General features: G+C 35.7%; 1 protein-coding gene across 5 annotated transcripts in view; it reads left to right on the top strand.

Moving 5' to 3' along the window:
- Positions 1-15,082, top strand: part of C2H8orf34 (chromosome 2 C8orf34 homolog) — a 146,780-nt gene that overhangs the window by 28,522 nt on the left and 103,176 nt on the right. For 2 of the 5 annotated variants that reach the window (XM_015855746.3, XM_085539453.1), the window contains exons 3-4: positions 540-671; positions 6,488-6,616. The exons of 1 other annotated variant lie outside the window; for it this stretch is intronic. In XM_015855746.3, coding sequence (XP_015711232.2) covers positions 540-671; positions 6,488-6,616 — 261 coding nt within the window. Of the gene's footprint in view, positions 1-539; positions 672-6,487; positions 6,617-8,249; positions 8,304-15,082 lie in introns of those variants that run through there. 2 more of the 5 variants (XM_015855747.3, XM_085539452.1) reach the window with 2 other exon arrangements.

Raw genomic sequence — 15,082 nt, 5'->3', positions numbered from 1 at the left:
TACAGCTCCCCTGCAGACAATTTCTGGTTGTAAATTAAAAAAAAAAAAAAACACAACAAAATAGTATTTTTTGTGATTCCAAAGTAGAAATTTTAACTTTGATATTTTGGTACAAACATTTCTGAGAATGTTGGTTTTGCGTGTAAAAAATGACTGATCATCTGTGTCAGATTATAAAAAATCTCCAGCATTTGTTTGTAGTCAACTGCTGGACAAATTCACTATTTATATCAATTTTAAAGTTTCAGACATAGGCTGTTAAACATTATGATACTGAGGTTAATGACTTCTTCATAATAATAAAAAGAAAGAACACAGTATGTTTTGAAATAAAAGGACATGAGGGAATTTCTCAGTTTTAGTGTTTAGGAAAACAAAAAAAATATATGGAATTTAACAAAAATAAGAAAAAGTAGTGCTAAAAGAGCTGTATGTGATTTCCACTGATAAGACTGGGAATTTCTGAATTGATTGTTTATGAAGTGTTTTTAAAATGACCCTGTGAAGATTATAATTGCTGGATTTTATTCTTCAAACAGAAAATAAAGGAACAAGGAGAGATTTCAGAAGTTATGATAAGCCTTGGCAGGTAAATGCAAAGAAGCCTAAAAAGTCAAAGAGTGACCTTGCCGTGTCCAATATCTCTCCACCGTCACCGGAGTCCAAGTCATGTAAGGTTCACTGCATTATTAACTTGCGCACATTTTTAAACCCATAGTCTGTGTTTCTTTTCATTAGGTTTAAAAAGGAAAGCAAACTATGAGCAGTTGTAATGACTAGAGAGACATATTAGAAGAGTTTGAGTCTTGCTTCACTCTCATATGCATTATGAATTTATAATTATAATCTACATTTTCACTGAGCTTCAAAATTTTATTTTATTCTAGGTTTTTATAGTTTTTTATTTATAATGGCAAAAACTTTTAAGAATATTTGAGTTTAATGAAGTGTCCCAGATGATGAATATACTTAGTAATAGAAAGCTTTCTGGTTTTCCTCTGAAAAGCAAGATGTGGAAGTCTAGATTTAAGTGGAGATAATGGAAAATATTCCAGTGGCCACAGAATGTCAAAATCTAAGGTAAATAGATATTCAGAGATGTGGACAGTCACTCATAATCTACAGTCTTTGCAGGGTAACAACAGCTTATAGAAGCAATGGCCAAGAGTGTACTTCTGTCTTTTTTTTTTTTTTTTTTAAATCGCCCCTGCAAATATGTCTGTGTGGCTTTTTAAATACATTAAACACATTGTTTATTTTCTTGTGGTTTTGAACTACATTTTAAGTGCTATCGCACAGGCTAGTATCAGCAATGTGCCGTCTTGTGATATCTTGCTTCTCTTCTTTTCTGCCAACAAACAAATTAATACTGACCTTTTTTGCTGGGTTTATGCCAGAATCAGTGGGCACTGTGTGCTCCTTCAACCACTCAGATGAGTGGAAAACAAGCATGTTCAGCAGCAATTCACTACTCTATCCAGACTTCCCACCTGCTGTGTGCTTTCAGATTGTACTTTAAGACATTTTTGGGTGTGATTGTAAGGTTGTGTCTTTTTTTTTTCTTTTTTTCTTTTTTTTTTTTTTTTCAGAGATAGTAAGGAGTTTAACTGAAAATAATATGAGGGCCTAATGAGAGATAAAGATTTACTTCCAGATTTGTGTAAAATACCTCAAAACCCCTCAGCTGTCTCCTTACTTTCCCTACAATAACACACCTTAAACATACCTCTCCCTTCCCAAAGAAAAATGACAAGATATTCTGTTCCACAACTTTTGTCAAAGGACTGTCTTTTACAAATGATCTAGAACTTTTAACTTGATTAAATCATAGAGTCATGGAATGAGTTGGAGTGGAAGAGACCTTAAAGAATGTCTAGTTCCAACACTCTGTCATGGGCAGGGTTCCCAGCCTCTAGATCAGGCTGCCTGGGGCCCCATCCAACCTGATTTTGAACATCTCCAAGGGTGGGGTGTCCACAGCTTCTCCGGGCAGCCTGTTCCAGTGTCTCACCACTCTCTGAGTAAAAAATGTTCTTCCAATGTATAGTCTAAATCTCCCCATTTTAGTTTAAAACTGTACTCCTTTTTCTATCACTACTCGTCCATGTGAAAAGTTGGTCTCCCTTCTGTTTATAAGCTCCCATTTAAAACTGGAAGGCTACAATGAGTTCTCACTAGGACGTTCTCTTTCCCAGACAAAATGAGGTCAGCTCTCTCAGCTTTCTTTTGTAGGAGAGGTGCTCCAGCCTTCTGATCGTCTTCATGGCCCTCCTCTTAACCCTCTCCAGAAGCACCACATCTTTCCTGTGTTAGGGCCCCAAGGCTGGACTCAGTACTCCAAATGGGGCCTTATGAGAGCAGAGTAGAGGGGGACATTCACCTCTCTTGCCTCTCTTGATGCATTCCAGAGTATAGATGCAAGAATATACCTAGGATTCTATTCTAGTCTGGCAAGGGAAGAAGTTTGAAGCTAGGTGTCTGTTTGTGTTCATGTGTGCCCGTTCAATGAAATACTTGGATAATTACATCCAGTATTTGAAGAATAATCAATTTTGAAGTTTCTAAGTAGTCTGTGAAACAGACTTCTTGCTATCCAGTTAGCTACTATTAGGCAAAATAGGTTGATGTCTTTGCCAGCTTCATATTAAATCAGTTCACAAGTCATTCTTTCCCTCCACTACAGTTCACTGTTCTCTTTCCAGGTTTCTGTAAGCCATTTTTGGTGTTAAATACTTCTAATCACCAATTGGCTGTCTATTGCTATTGGCCTTCATGCACTTAGCCTTCTAGTATCCAGGTATTGTGTAAATTAGTTTTGCTGTGATATCACAGTAAGAACTGTAATCTCAAAGATCTTGGAAGATTTCAATACCTAAGCAATTTTATGTTCAATAATATCGGCATTTTTGTTCTTTGGGATGCAAGATTAGCATACAAAGTGTTAATGAAATGTAGTTCCTAGTCTAGGAAGGTCTTTTCTCCTACAGTGAAATTGTGTGCTTGAATATGTGGCCTGGTGCCTTTTGATAGGTATAAATTTTCATCTGCAAACTATGTTTTGAAAACAAGTATATCGAGGTAAAAATGATACTGAAACAATTCTGATTTTCTGCTACAATAAAACAATGGTCTGCTGATTTATGACAGATTTTAACACAAAGTTAGAAATGAATCTGTTTTTGTTGTGCATTTGCTGGGGTGGGGGCTGTATGTGGGATGGGTGGAGGGTGAAGGATACACCAGAAAAGCAGGAATACAGGGAAGCGTGTTTTTGCCCTCTCCTAAGATGAGATGGGAAAGGGGGAAAAGAAAGGGATAAGCTAAATATTTCTACCCAAATGCTCTCTATGTGTAGTTGTCATAGGTCTTCTACATGATAGTCAGATAATCTCAAGAGTAAGTACATAAATGTCTCAAAACAACAAATGTGATGACAGATTTAAAATTACTGACATGAATTTGAGGAATGATTGGGTATAATAAAGGAAGAAAGTTGGAATGTAATGAATGGATTTTGATAAATGTGACATAAGATACATGTGAAATGGTGTACGATGAACTTCGTAGAGGAAAAGATGTGTTTCAAAAGATGCCAGGGAAGGGTCATTATTGTGTTTGTGTTCTGCATGCTTCACATAAAGCCATCTGCTTTGGAAAGGCTGGTTTTGTTGATCATATTATCGGGATGGTACAAGTTCACATTTTCAAAGCATTTAAAAGTTAGCAGAAAATGAACCTTGAAAGGAGAGACACTTGTCACATGATATAACAAAGGAGTTTTTAATTTTAGTATTCAATCATTTCTTGGATGAGTAAGTAGCTAAAAAGAACTAAGTCTTCTAGAAGTAATAGAAGTTTTTAATTCTGCATATCTTCTTCCTCAGTTTTGTCTTAATAAAGTAAGTTATTGAAACAGAAGTGTTCCATAATGTGTCTGTTTTGGATACATTTTCACTGAAGTACAAAATGGTTTATTAATATCCAGACTGCTAACCAACAAACAGATTTCTCTCAGGCTTTTGACTGCTTTCCCAGTATCCACTTAGTGAGATACAGGACAAAGATTTTGGTGTCTGCGGGACATTTCCCTGAAACTAGAGACCAGACAAAACTAGGAACTAATTCAGTCTTTTGAAGGCAAAACTCGAAACTCACATGTTTCTGATGCAGGTTGATCCACATACCAAATGACTGCTGATCCTTGGAAGCTTCACAGCTGTTGAGTGGAAATGGTGTTTGTGTCATTCAACATCTGTTGTGGGTCTCATGACAGATTTTATTTTGAAATCATATTGTTTCTCAAAAAATTCTGTCCTTACGAATTTTGAAAAATGTAATTCATTTAAAAATGATGTGATATCACACTCCAACCTGCTGCAGTTTTATGCAGCCTGGTAGCTCCAAGCCTTGGATATCTTTGTTCATGGTATTACTATATGAAATTGCTCTCTGTTGTATTTTGGTGGTAATGTGGGGTTTCTGTGCTATGGTGAGCTCAATGCTGCGTTGTACATGGAAAGAAAAATCTGTTAATCTGGTAGTAGGTTAGTGAGTGATGCTGAAGAATATCTTGTTGGTACAGTGAAGGAAAACTGAAAAAGCAGGTAATTAAAGTACATAGGATCTTCATGTGAACTTCAGGAGTAAAAGTGGAATTAACTCATAGAATTTCTGTGCAAGTTTACTAGGTATTTCTATTAGGAGTTAGTAGAACTACAGAAAATTTAGAAAAAATACTAGAAGTAACATTTCATTTTCTGGAAAATAAGCAAAAATGTGAAACACTGAAATTGTGCTACTTAATTGGAGTTATTTATTAATAGAGGGAAATGTCAATCACACAAAAATTTACATGAATTCTAATGAACATGGTCCCTTCTAAAACAGTAAGTTAAATAATTAGCTTTTAAAGGAAGTAATAAAAACCTGTAAGCTGTCCATCTGACAGGCCTAGTACGTGAATGCCTCTATTTGGTACTAGAAACGACCATAGTTCATTAGTTCCCATCCTCAGAATTCCTTTTCAGAAATACATGACCCTTTGAACGCAAGGGAGAATGAGACTGACATTTTCCACTCCAACTTTCCACTCTCTTCCATTCTCTTTCTTGAGACTTCCTGTGTTTCTTTCTTCCTAGTCTGTTTTCTGTACATCCTTTTTAATGTCTTCAGTCTTTGAGTATGTCTGTAATTGCAGTCCAGTATGCTAGTATCCGAAAAACTTAACCAGGTTCCTAAGTGGGAGTTACAGATCAGAATAAACCCTGGATTTTCAGACTCTGTTTGGATGTCCAGTTTATAAATGATTTCATGTATGGCTATGGGACATGGAATCATTGTTTTAAAAATTATTTTATTTATTTTTGTGACATTTGGGGGGCATTGTGCCATTTCCTTACCTGGCATTTGACTTAACCTCAGCTTTACCTCCTGGAGTTGATCCAGAGTAGAGCATATTCTATATACATCCAGAGGACATTTAGCACTAAGGCAAATTTCAATGGCAGCAGTTTTTAAAACATTTTGTACTGGCTACCAAAGCTTAAAGTCCGAGATAAATTTCCCCATACCATTATAAAAGCACTTTGAAATTGCAAATGATCACGAGATACCTTTGGTGTTTTGTATTTTTTTGCAAAGTCTTTAGGAGTCTGAAAGTTTTCTTTGTAGTGTTTAATGAAAATGATGTTTGTAATCATAAATTAGTTAACAGCTATCAAAATTGAAAATTAATATTTCAAAGCTGGCCAGCAGGCATTGAATGTATCTTTGCATGCTTTACTTTTGAAGTTATTCTTAGGGGAGTAGTAATCAACCACTGGTAAATGCAGCTGGTTCTTTCTGTTGCGAATGTGAACTTAACATAATCATCTTCACAGCAGTGTGTGTGCTTCCCAGCATGGCAATGCTGTGTTTGGAAACAACCCAACAATTGCTTTTAGTTTAGAAGTCACTAGATCCAGAGACATTATTTTTGTTCTCATTTCTAAAAGTTGTTCAGAATGTTCACATGCGGCATTAAGTATTGTGAGTCCTAAATACCTCAGGAACTCCTTCTCCTTATCTCTGCATTTGGATGGGAGGTTAGCTCAGCAGTGGAAAAACTTATTTTGAATTTTAGTCAAAGGTTTCAGTAGTAAGTAACACATAGGAAACAGAGTTTTGGACTGAATTTCCCAAAGACTAAGTTTATTTTCTGTAAGTATCAGAATTTTTGTTATTTTTTAATTGTTAGCATTAGTTATTGCTCATTGCCAATTAATTCAGTCATAATAGTCATCCAGAGTATGTATTTGCTCACAGATGTTTTCATTTCTGTTTCACATTGACCAAAGAAAATATTTCCAGCTTTTAAATAAGAAGATAACTAAACAATTTCCACTCAAGATTCTTGAGCTTGTAAACACATTGTACAGCTATTTGTTTTCTCCTGTAGGAGTCTGAACTACCAAATCTAAACTTCATGTATATATCTGTGTATATTTAGTGCCAAGGTCAATAGAGCATCCTAAGTGGGATTGGAGGACAAAACCGGAGAACCATGATTTTGATGAGCTAAATCATATTCTTCAAGAGAGCAAAAAACTTGGAAAAGCCCTTGAGAATCTTTCTCGCAGTAAGTTGATTGATTTTAGTTTTTTAATGTAACCATACGGCCTGAATTGCAATCTGGAAGTATATATCAAAAAGGTGATCTCCTATCCAATTAAGAGTAAGTTCACTCACATTTGCAGTTGGATTCTGGTCGAGGAGGTTTGCAGAACATCTAGGGCAGTTTAGCAGCTTTCCTGCTTCCTGACACTACTTCCCCTTCACCTTGTTGGTAGTTTTTTGTTGTTGTTGTTGTTTTTGTATTTAATTTCTGCCAGCTTAGTGAGTTGAGGTAGCTCATAAAGTGATAAAACACAAGAACCTGTTTTTACGGATAATGGCAGGAACATGCAACAGAGATGCTACTCCTGTAGAGGTTAACAGATAGGTTAACCTTTTGTGAAACCTTAATGACACTGATGGAGATCAGACCTCATGGCCTTGATCCTGATTAATTCCTTACAATTTTCAGAAGCATTTCAGGTAGTGTAAAGCATCTCAAATAAATACTCAGAAACTTGGTAACCAGTTATTTCATAAAATAGAACCTCAAGCATTAACCTGTAAGAGACATAGTGAAACAGAAGCAATATGAATAGCATGCTCATAGAAGGAAACTTCTGAAACACGATGCTAGTTTGAAGTACATGATGGAAGCAGGCACTATTAACAGTTATCAAAGTGTGAAATGTACTCTACTAAGGTGCATGGAAACTATGTATGATATGATCTGGGAGCCATGATCTGGAAGACGTTTGAATTATAACTATTTAGTTTCTCCTCTCATTAAGTTTTATCCCTGTCACTTCTTGATTCAATGAAGAAATTGCAGATAATGATGTCAGGAACAGAGCTAAATGAAAAATGGAATATCTGTCTTGCAGATAATTTTGTGATTGTATTTTATTTTTTCCAATTTGGGGTCAAAAGCTAAAACTAGTTTGCTCAAATGCCCTAATTCCCTACATGAATTATAGTCTGAGAATTCCTATTTATATTAACTGGAGTAGTGTTGTTACAGGACTCTCTTCAAATACATTTCTCATTAACTAGTCTGTCTGTGATTTCTCCTCTGATGAGCTGAAACTCTTTCTGACTGGGTATCTGATTTGCAGCCCCACCATTGCCTGGCTTACTGTGATGTCTGCCAGTTTCAAACCTTTATCCTTGTAGTCAGGACTAACACAGATTCAGAAATGTCTTATTTTCAGTTTCACTGAGAGTCCAGTAATAGAATATAAATCCAGTCTCAGTCCTACATCTTTTGTCTTTCCTTCTGAGTGTTGTGTAGCTTCTAATAAAGTTCTGTTTTCACGCATCCAACATATAGTGAGCAGCATTCTGCGCCTCTTTTTCCCAAAGAGTTTTCTAACAGGAGTTTTCTAACACTGCTGCTCTTCCGAGTCCTGTGCTTGGACTGGAGATGAATATACCTGGTCAGTATTGTTGGAATCATGTTTTTGTAGTTATTTCACAAATGATACTTTCTTCATTAATTCTTGCTAGTACTTGATATTTTCTGATGATTTACCAAGGTAATGCAAACTTTTAGTCTTACCACCCAGAGTGCTTTAATTCACTTGCAACTAGATGTAACGTTCACTTTCATGAATGTGCTTTCTATTTCTTCATCCAGATCATTACTGGAAATATTGTCAGACTTCTTCATGATTCCATTTCAGATCTGACATCCAGCCCTTGAAAGCTACTCAGTAAGTGCATTTTTTCCCACCAGATATTTATCTTCCTAGCAGTGATTACACCTAGAATGTAATTCTCTGATTTGACTATCATCTAGGATAGCAAAAAAAAGTCTTATAATAGCTTAAGTATTTTAATTCTACTTCTTCCTCTTATTCACTAGGCAAGTTTCCAAGCTGAGAAAGCAATTAGAGTGATTTGACATGACTTGTTCTTGATTAATCTGTGTCAGCTGGTTCTTATCACCTTTCCTGTCCATTAGAAGTCCTTAAACTGTTTATTTAACAATTTTGTAAAATATTTTTGCTGCTGTTACCTGTAGGCTCACTGATTAGTAATTCCTCATCTTCCCTTTTTCTTTTCTAAAGAAAGATGTGGTATTTGCCCTTTCCTGTTCTCCATCCCTGAAAGACAGTTGCTAACGGTACTGAGATTTCTTTAGCTAGTTTGGTAGATAGTCCAGCATGAACATCACAAGATTCTGCCAACTGGAACATATCTTAACTATCAAAATATCTTTCAGCTTTCCCTCATCTGGCCTGTAATTCACCCATCTTAGAATCACTACCATTAGGAACCTGGTGACTATCTTTTTTTGTTGTTGTAAGGATCGAAGCAGTGGAACTATTAAATACTGAGATTTCTTTGTACCGTCCATTGTTTGTTTCCCTTATCTTTGATGTAGTAGTTCTGCATTTTACTTTGTCCTCCTTTCCTAGTATATTTGTAGTACCTTTCTGTGTGAATTTATTTTTGTTCCTTGATAGTTATTATTCATTTTCTCTTTAGGTTTTTTGGTCGTATCATTTAAACACTTGTGTCAGATTCTCAACTATATGTACTGTTTACAATTTCTGTGCTCCTGATTTTCACATTACTTCAGGAAATAACTCTTTCCCTTGCTATGATTTCTTCCATATTTGGATGATATAAAATAAAAATTCAAAATGACATATTTGAAAATGTTGGAAAAAAAAGAAGGGGTATAATTTTAAAAATGAATCTGGTCTTATTGTTGCCCTAAGGGGAACTGAAATTGTATTTAGCAAATATCTTAGAAGGATTCAATGAAGAGACATATCTAGAGCATTAAAAGTTAAAGATGTGAAACTCATTCTGTTCTGGGCTCAAATATCCCTTCTGGTGATTTTTTTAAAAGCTGAGAAAGGTTCTTACAGCCACTTTCTTCAGTGTTACTACTTGCTTAGTCAATGCTTTTGATTCTTACAGGCATGTTCATAAAGTCTGTAAATCTACATTTGCTACTAACCTTGTTTCCAAGCAGTATGTGACAGGCAGTGGAGTGAGCTCAACAAATAACTATTTGAGTGTGCAAATGGATCACAACATACAATGGCTTTTTACAACACATTTAATTCTTTGGTACTTTTAACAAGGAAAAGTGTCACATGATGTTGAACATGTGAAATTAAATTTTCTATCAAGTTCTGGAATTCATTTCAGGTTTTAAAGGAATGCTTTTGATCTTGTAGTGGATTCTAGGACTCCACAGACTTCATTGCCTCCTATCCATCTGACATAGGCTATGAATTAAACTGTAGTTTCCATTGCTTTATTTATTGTTAAATCTCACCTTCGAGAGAAACGTGTACATTTCACACAAAACGTACATCCTCTCAAGTCCCGTCAAGTCAATTCGTGAGTAATTCTGTTTTCCAGTAGATTGAAACAACCGCAAAAGTGAATTCACATCTAACGCTAAAGATATGTTGCATATTGAGAGACTGGAAGATAGTATTGCCATAATTATGGTCTGTGTGCATTGGACCTTGTGACTCAAATATACCTTCCTAAAGTGGTCGACTGTGAGTCAGCACAGGCAACAACAGGAACAGCTGCAAACCTATGACTGAAACACTGAATAAATTTATCTTTGTTCTTTGTCCTACTGAGGGTATCCTCAAAGCAATACTTGGGCAGAGGCACGCATGTGGTGGCACAGGCAGTGATCCATGCAAGAGGATACCTGGCCTACCGTTTATGCCTGTTTATAAAAGGTTTGCTACCATGCTGTAATCATCACTGTTTTGATCTTCTCTTTACCAAGACAAGACTTGGTGGAGACATACCAAGCTCAAATATGTCTGATAGAATACTTCCAAGTCTACCAAACACCTACATCATCTATACAGAAATGTTATACTTGTGAAACACACAGAGGACAAACAGCAGCAGCTATAATATATGTATTTTTCCGCAGTACTACTCAACAGACTTTGCATATTCCTAGCTGCAAGGTCACTTGAACATATTTACAGTCCTCATTGCTGGACTTCTGTCCTCATCAGCTCTCTTCTCTTCCTTGCCAATCTTCCACTTTTCACCTGTTCCTCCCAGCATTAACCCACGTGGAAGATCTGGGTTTTGTTTGCTTCTCTGATGACCTGTGTGTTACTGAGGTGCATTTTGAACTACCAAGTTAATTATTTAGGAGAGACTTTGGTTAATGAAACAGCATACAGGTATATACTGCATTTCCCTTATGCATATTTCATTTTCTTTTATTGAGAGGTTTTTATTGTCATTATCCTTCTTATGCAGGTCATAAATAAGTTTTATGCTATTTCAGATATATACTCTTGTATTTCCATTTCTGGCCTTTTTTTTTCCTTTTAAACAGAGTCTAAATCTCCTGCATAGCTGAGGCTCTTGCTCATAAATAGACCTGTCTTAATCCCCACTCTTCCAAGGTTTGAAAGATGCATAAACAAAGATGGAAAACAGTGAATTATGTGCTATAAGTGGGAGAAAATAAGGATTAAATCAGTAAGAGCTTGCTTCAAAGTAGTTATTTCTGACTGCTTTGTGAACATCTTTACATCTTCTATATGAACTAGAGTACATAATGAAAATGTGTATATATTGGACATTTCAATTTACACATAGTAACACCATTTGATGATGCTTAATGTATTCTACTTTAAGATAGGTATGTTTTCACAGTTACAAATAGACATTTATCAGAGTTAACTAATGTTTTATTAATGTATGAATTCTTGCTGAATCCATGTGTATACTCAAAATTAGAGGGCAAGAAACAGGTTTATCTTGCTTTGAATGTGACAGACATTCTTGGGTCAGAAAAAGGATAATAAGTTAACATTAACTGAAGCTATTTGGGAGCCTATCTGATTCTGTTTGAGGGAACCCCAGAAATAATGATGTCTAGCTACAAACAACAGAAAAAAAAAGTATGTCTTTAGGTCTTTATGTCTTTATTTAGAGGGGGAGCAATCAGTTAATAAACAATCTGTAAATTAGAAAGCCAACTTAAGTCCAGTAGGAAATATTGTTATAAGGGTACCATAGAGAATCACAGAATTGCAGACTGGTTGGAAGGAAGAGACCTCTGGATGTTATTGATCCAGCCCCCTGCACAAGCAGGTGCACCAGTTTACCAGGAGCATATCCAGAGGCCTTTTGAATATCTCCAAGACTGAAAGAGCTCTGAATCCCTCCAGAGTACCTCCAGCTGATATTAATCATAATATCAGAGTTAGTTGCTGTTTATTTCTATAATAGCCTTAGAAGGATAAATGTGATCCTATGGAGAAGAAGATAAGCAGCAAGAATCAAAGTCGTAACAATAAGGGTACAACTAGTTCAAAAATGATTAGAATATTGTCAACAAAGTACTAAAATATATTATCTGTTTCTGGGTGAGTCTGTGAGTGTGTGGGATGTGAGATAATGGATATACACCACGAACTACTTCAATGTATTTTGCAGTCTCTGAAACACATTAAGATGGGTTTTCATCAGTTAGCTTCTACTCTATAGAAAGTTTATTAATGATTTACAGATTGGTTATGGAAAATTTGCTTGAGCGGAATGCTGGACTTTGATCAACCACCTTTTTCAGGTGGAATTGTTTTAGGACATAATACTTTATTTTTTCTTAGTCATACACTCTAAATACACTTCAGTCTGTTAAAATAACTTATGTGTGATAAGTCCGTGTAGTCTTAAATATGTTTGGTTTTTTTTCAGTTGAACCACAAAACATCAGTATTCTGTGGAGGTTTTTTCCTTCTGTTCAGGCTGAACTTTAAAACTGTGTTATTTTTGTATGAGTTCAGTGTTTGTGATTTATTGCGAGATCGACATTTTTAGATAAGCTCAATCAAACCTTTAAAGAAGATAATTTTATCTCAGTACTGCAGCTGTTATTCAGTACTAGTTTTGCTTATAAAATCCGTTTGCTTTTAGTGTGATTTATGAGTAATAATACTAAATAATGATATTTTCTGAGATTGAAACAGGAAGAATGTGAACATAATTATTGCAGCTCAATTATACAATGGGGCTTATATGGCAGCGAGATCTTACTGATTTCAGTTATAATCATATTCTTTTCCTACAGATGTTAAATTTTAAATTACTGTTATTAAGGTATATGCCATTCTGATCCAGTGTGCTTGAAATTTCAGAACTAGTCTCTTTTTGAGTTATATTGTCCTTTTCTGGAGCAGTACTTGACTTGCTAAGAATTTCCTGGAGAACTGGGCTTTGCGTGACTTCAGTCTCATATGTGATACTTTCTAATCCTTAGAAAAAGGCACTTGGCATTCAGAGAGTAGCAGGAAGGTGGGCTATGACTTTAAGATAAAATGAAACATGGAATGGCTTGGGATGTTGGTATGGATTCCCCTACAGAAACTTTCTGTATAGTTGCTTAATGATGTAGGGATATATGGCCTCACTAGCATCAAAAAGCATTGAATTATTACTGGAGAAAATAGGGCTAGTTTGGAAAGCTGTAAAATGATTCACTGTGAATAAATAACATAAGAATGTTTATTATGCCAGTCAATAACAAATCTATTACAGTATTCCAGCACAGAAATGACTGAGCTGGTTTGGTTCCTGCGTATGTGTTGTTGAAATTAGTGGAGACATTTTTCTAACTGCAAACAGAACAGCCATTTTCTATCCTTTGTAATCCAAATTTGGTGTAAAATAGGCAATCTTCATCTACCTCATGTTTACTATGTGATGCATGCATTCAGTAATTTACCATTTTGCTAACAGTAGTGTGGCAACCATTCTGTGCACACGGTTTTGCTGTGAGAAATGCAAGTACATTTGAGATAGCCTTGCCCACCGGTAGGGAAATGTGCTTCTTTTGACTTACAGTGGATGAGAGAATGCAGTGTGGCAGTTTTCTGATGGACAGTTGATATATGTATGATAAGGTATTTCTGTTTTCATACTCAAAGCAGCAATTTGGTAGAGGACAGTTAGAATAATGGTAGAATAGTAATGCTGTTTCCCTCCTGGTGTTTGTTATAGAACCTGTGATACACTGTGAGTTTGACAGTCCAGCCATCCACAAGTTCCCTGGCCTAGACTAATCCTAAGAATGAATTTTATCAAGTTAGTCATGGTTACTGTGGGGGTATTTTAGTTCTGAACACTGAATGTGAAAACCAGAATAACCAGAATGCTTTGACTGGTATGAAGGAAAACTGGCTGTTGGGATCTCTGTGGCCATCTTCTGGATGCTTAGGAAAATGCATTACGTATTTGCAACTACCATTGTGCTGAAGAATGACTATATGCCATATATTTAAGTACTAGCTTTTTTTTTCTCTCTCTTTTTTCTTCAGACTAGGAATGCACTAGACTGGTAAGATGAATGTTTTGCCTTTGGAACAATATAAATCTTTCTTAAACATCAACTTCTTATTTTGTGTTATTTCTTCCTGCAATTATTTAAGGGACACAAAAGTAAAAATGTTAGAGGTCTCTGAAGTTTCAGTCAGCGTACCAGTCAGGTAATACAGGACTTGCCATTTCAACAAGACCTGAGTGCACATAGTATGTACTGTTTTGAAAATGATTTTTTTTTGTGGTTGAATTTTGAGCATCAAAGTCTTAAAATCGCTTTCCACAGAAGAATTATACTACACAGAAGTGTTAGGTACTGCATTAATTGTAATTGTCGTGAGAGAGCAGCAGCAAATTGAAACTGTTCTACTGAGACCTGCATATGAAAGAGAGAGGCATTTTTAAAATCCAATGAATTTTTAGCAGTGTGTTGTTTTTTTAATTTGAAAGAAAGTTCATTTCCTGGTAAACTAGAAATTAAGTATAATAGTACAAGCAGGAGGTCTTTACTGTGGGAGATAACCTTTTATAGACAGAAAGCAAGATTTAATTTCATTACAGCATGATGTAGATACATTTTGGGAGGTGGCTTTTTCATCAGAGAAGGTGCTATAATGCTTAGATGGTCATTTCCATTTCTCATTTCTTACTGTTTTTCTGTTGCAAAATTGCCATAGGGATGAATGATGGGCAACAACAATCTTAGATGACTGTGTAAAGGACAAGGAAAGGTTTTGTATATATACAGGCAATTAAAAAATCCCCACTTTCTGTTGTTGTTGTTGTTTTTTAAGACATGACAAGCAGTTTAATATTTTAGGTGTGTAAAAACCTAGTAAAGTGTGACGTGCTTTGGGGGAATCTGTTTAATGCAAGATGATAATACTAATTAAAATAAGTATAAAGTTGCATTATTATGTTGCATTGGCTTGTGCATGTATTTCATTTAATCCTAGCATGCTGGAAATTTCTTGCAATTAGAAGGTTCTTTGTTCTTCCAATTTTTTCAAAAACTAAGCTATTGACAGACTGAGTGTTTCAGTTGAGACTGGCTGTGCCAGCAAAAACAGCCCCCCTCTAGATTTGCTGCAGATCAGAGATGGCAGTAGTTGTGGCTGTGGAGAATTTCTAAAGGACTGTGAAAGCGTGTTCAGACCAA

This window comes from Coturnix japonica, chromosome 2 (genome assembly GCF_054131305.1).
Source record: "Coturnix japonica strain WE chromosome 2, WE-NBRP24, whole genome shotgun sequence".
Taxonomy (NCBI): Eukaryota; Metazoa; Chordata; class Aves; order Galliformes; family Phasianidae; genus Coturnix; species Coturnix japonica.
This window is presented reverse-complemented; position numbering and strand designations above follow the sequence as displayed.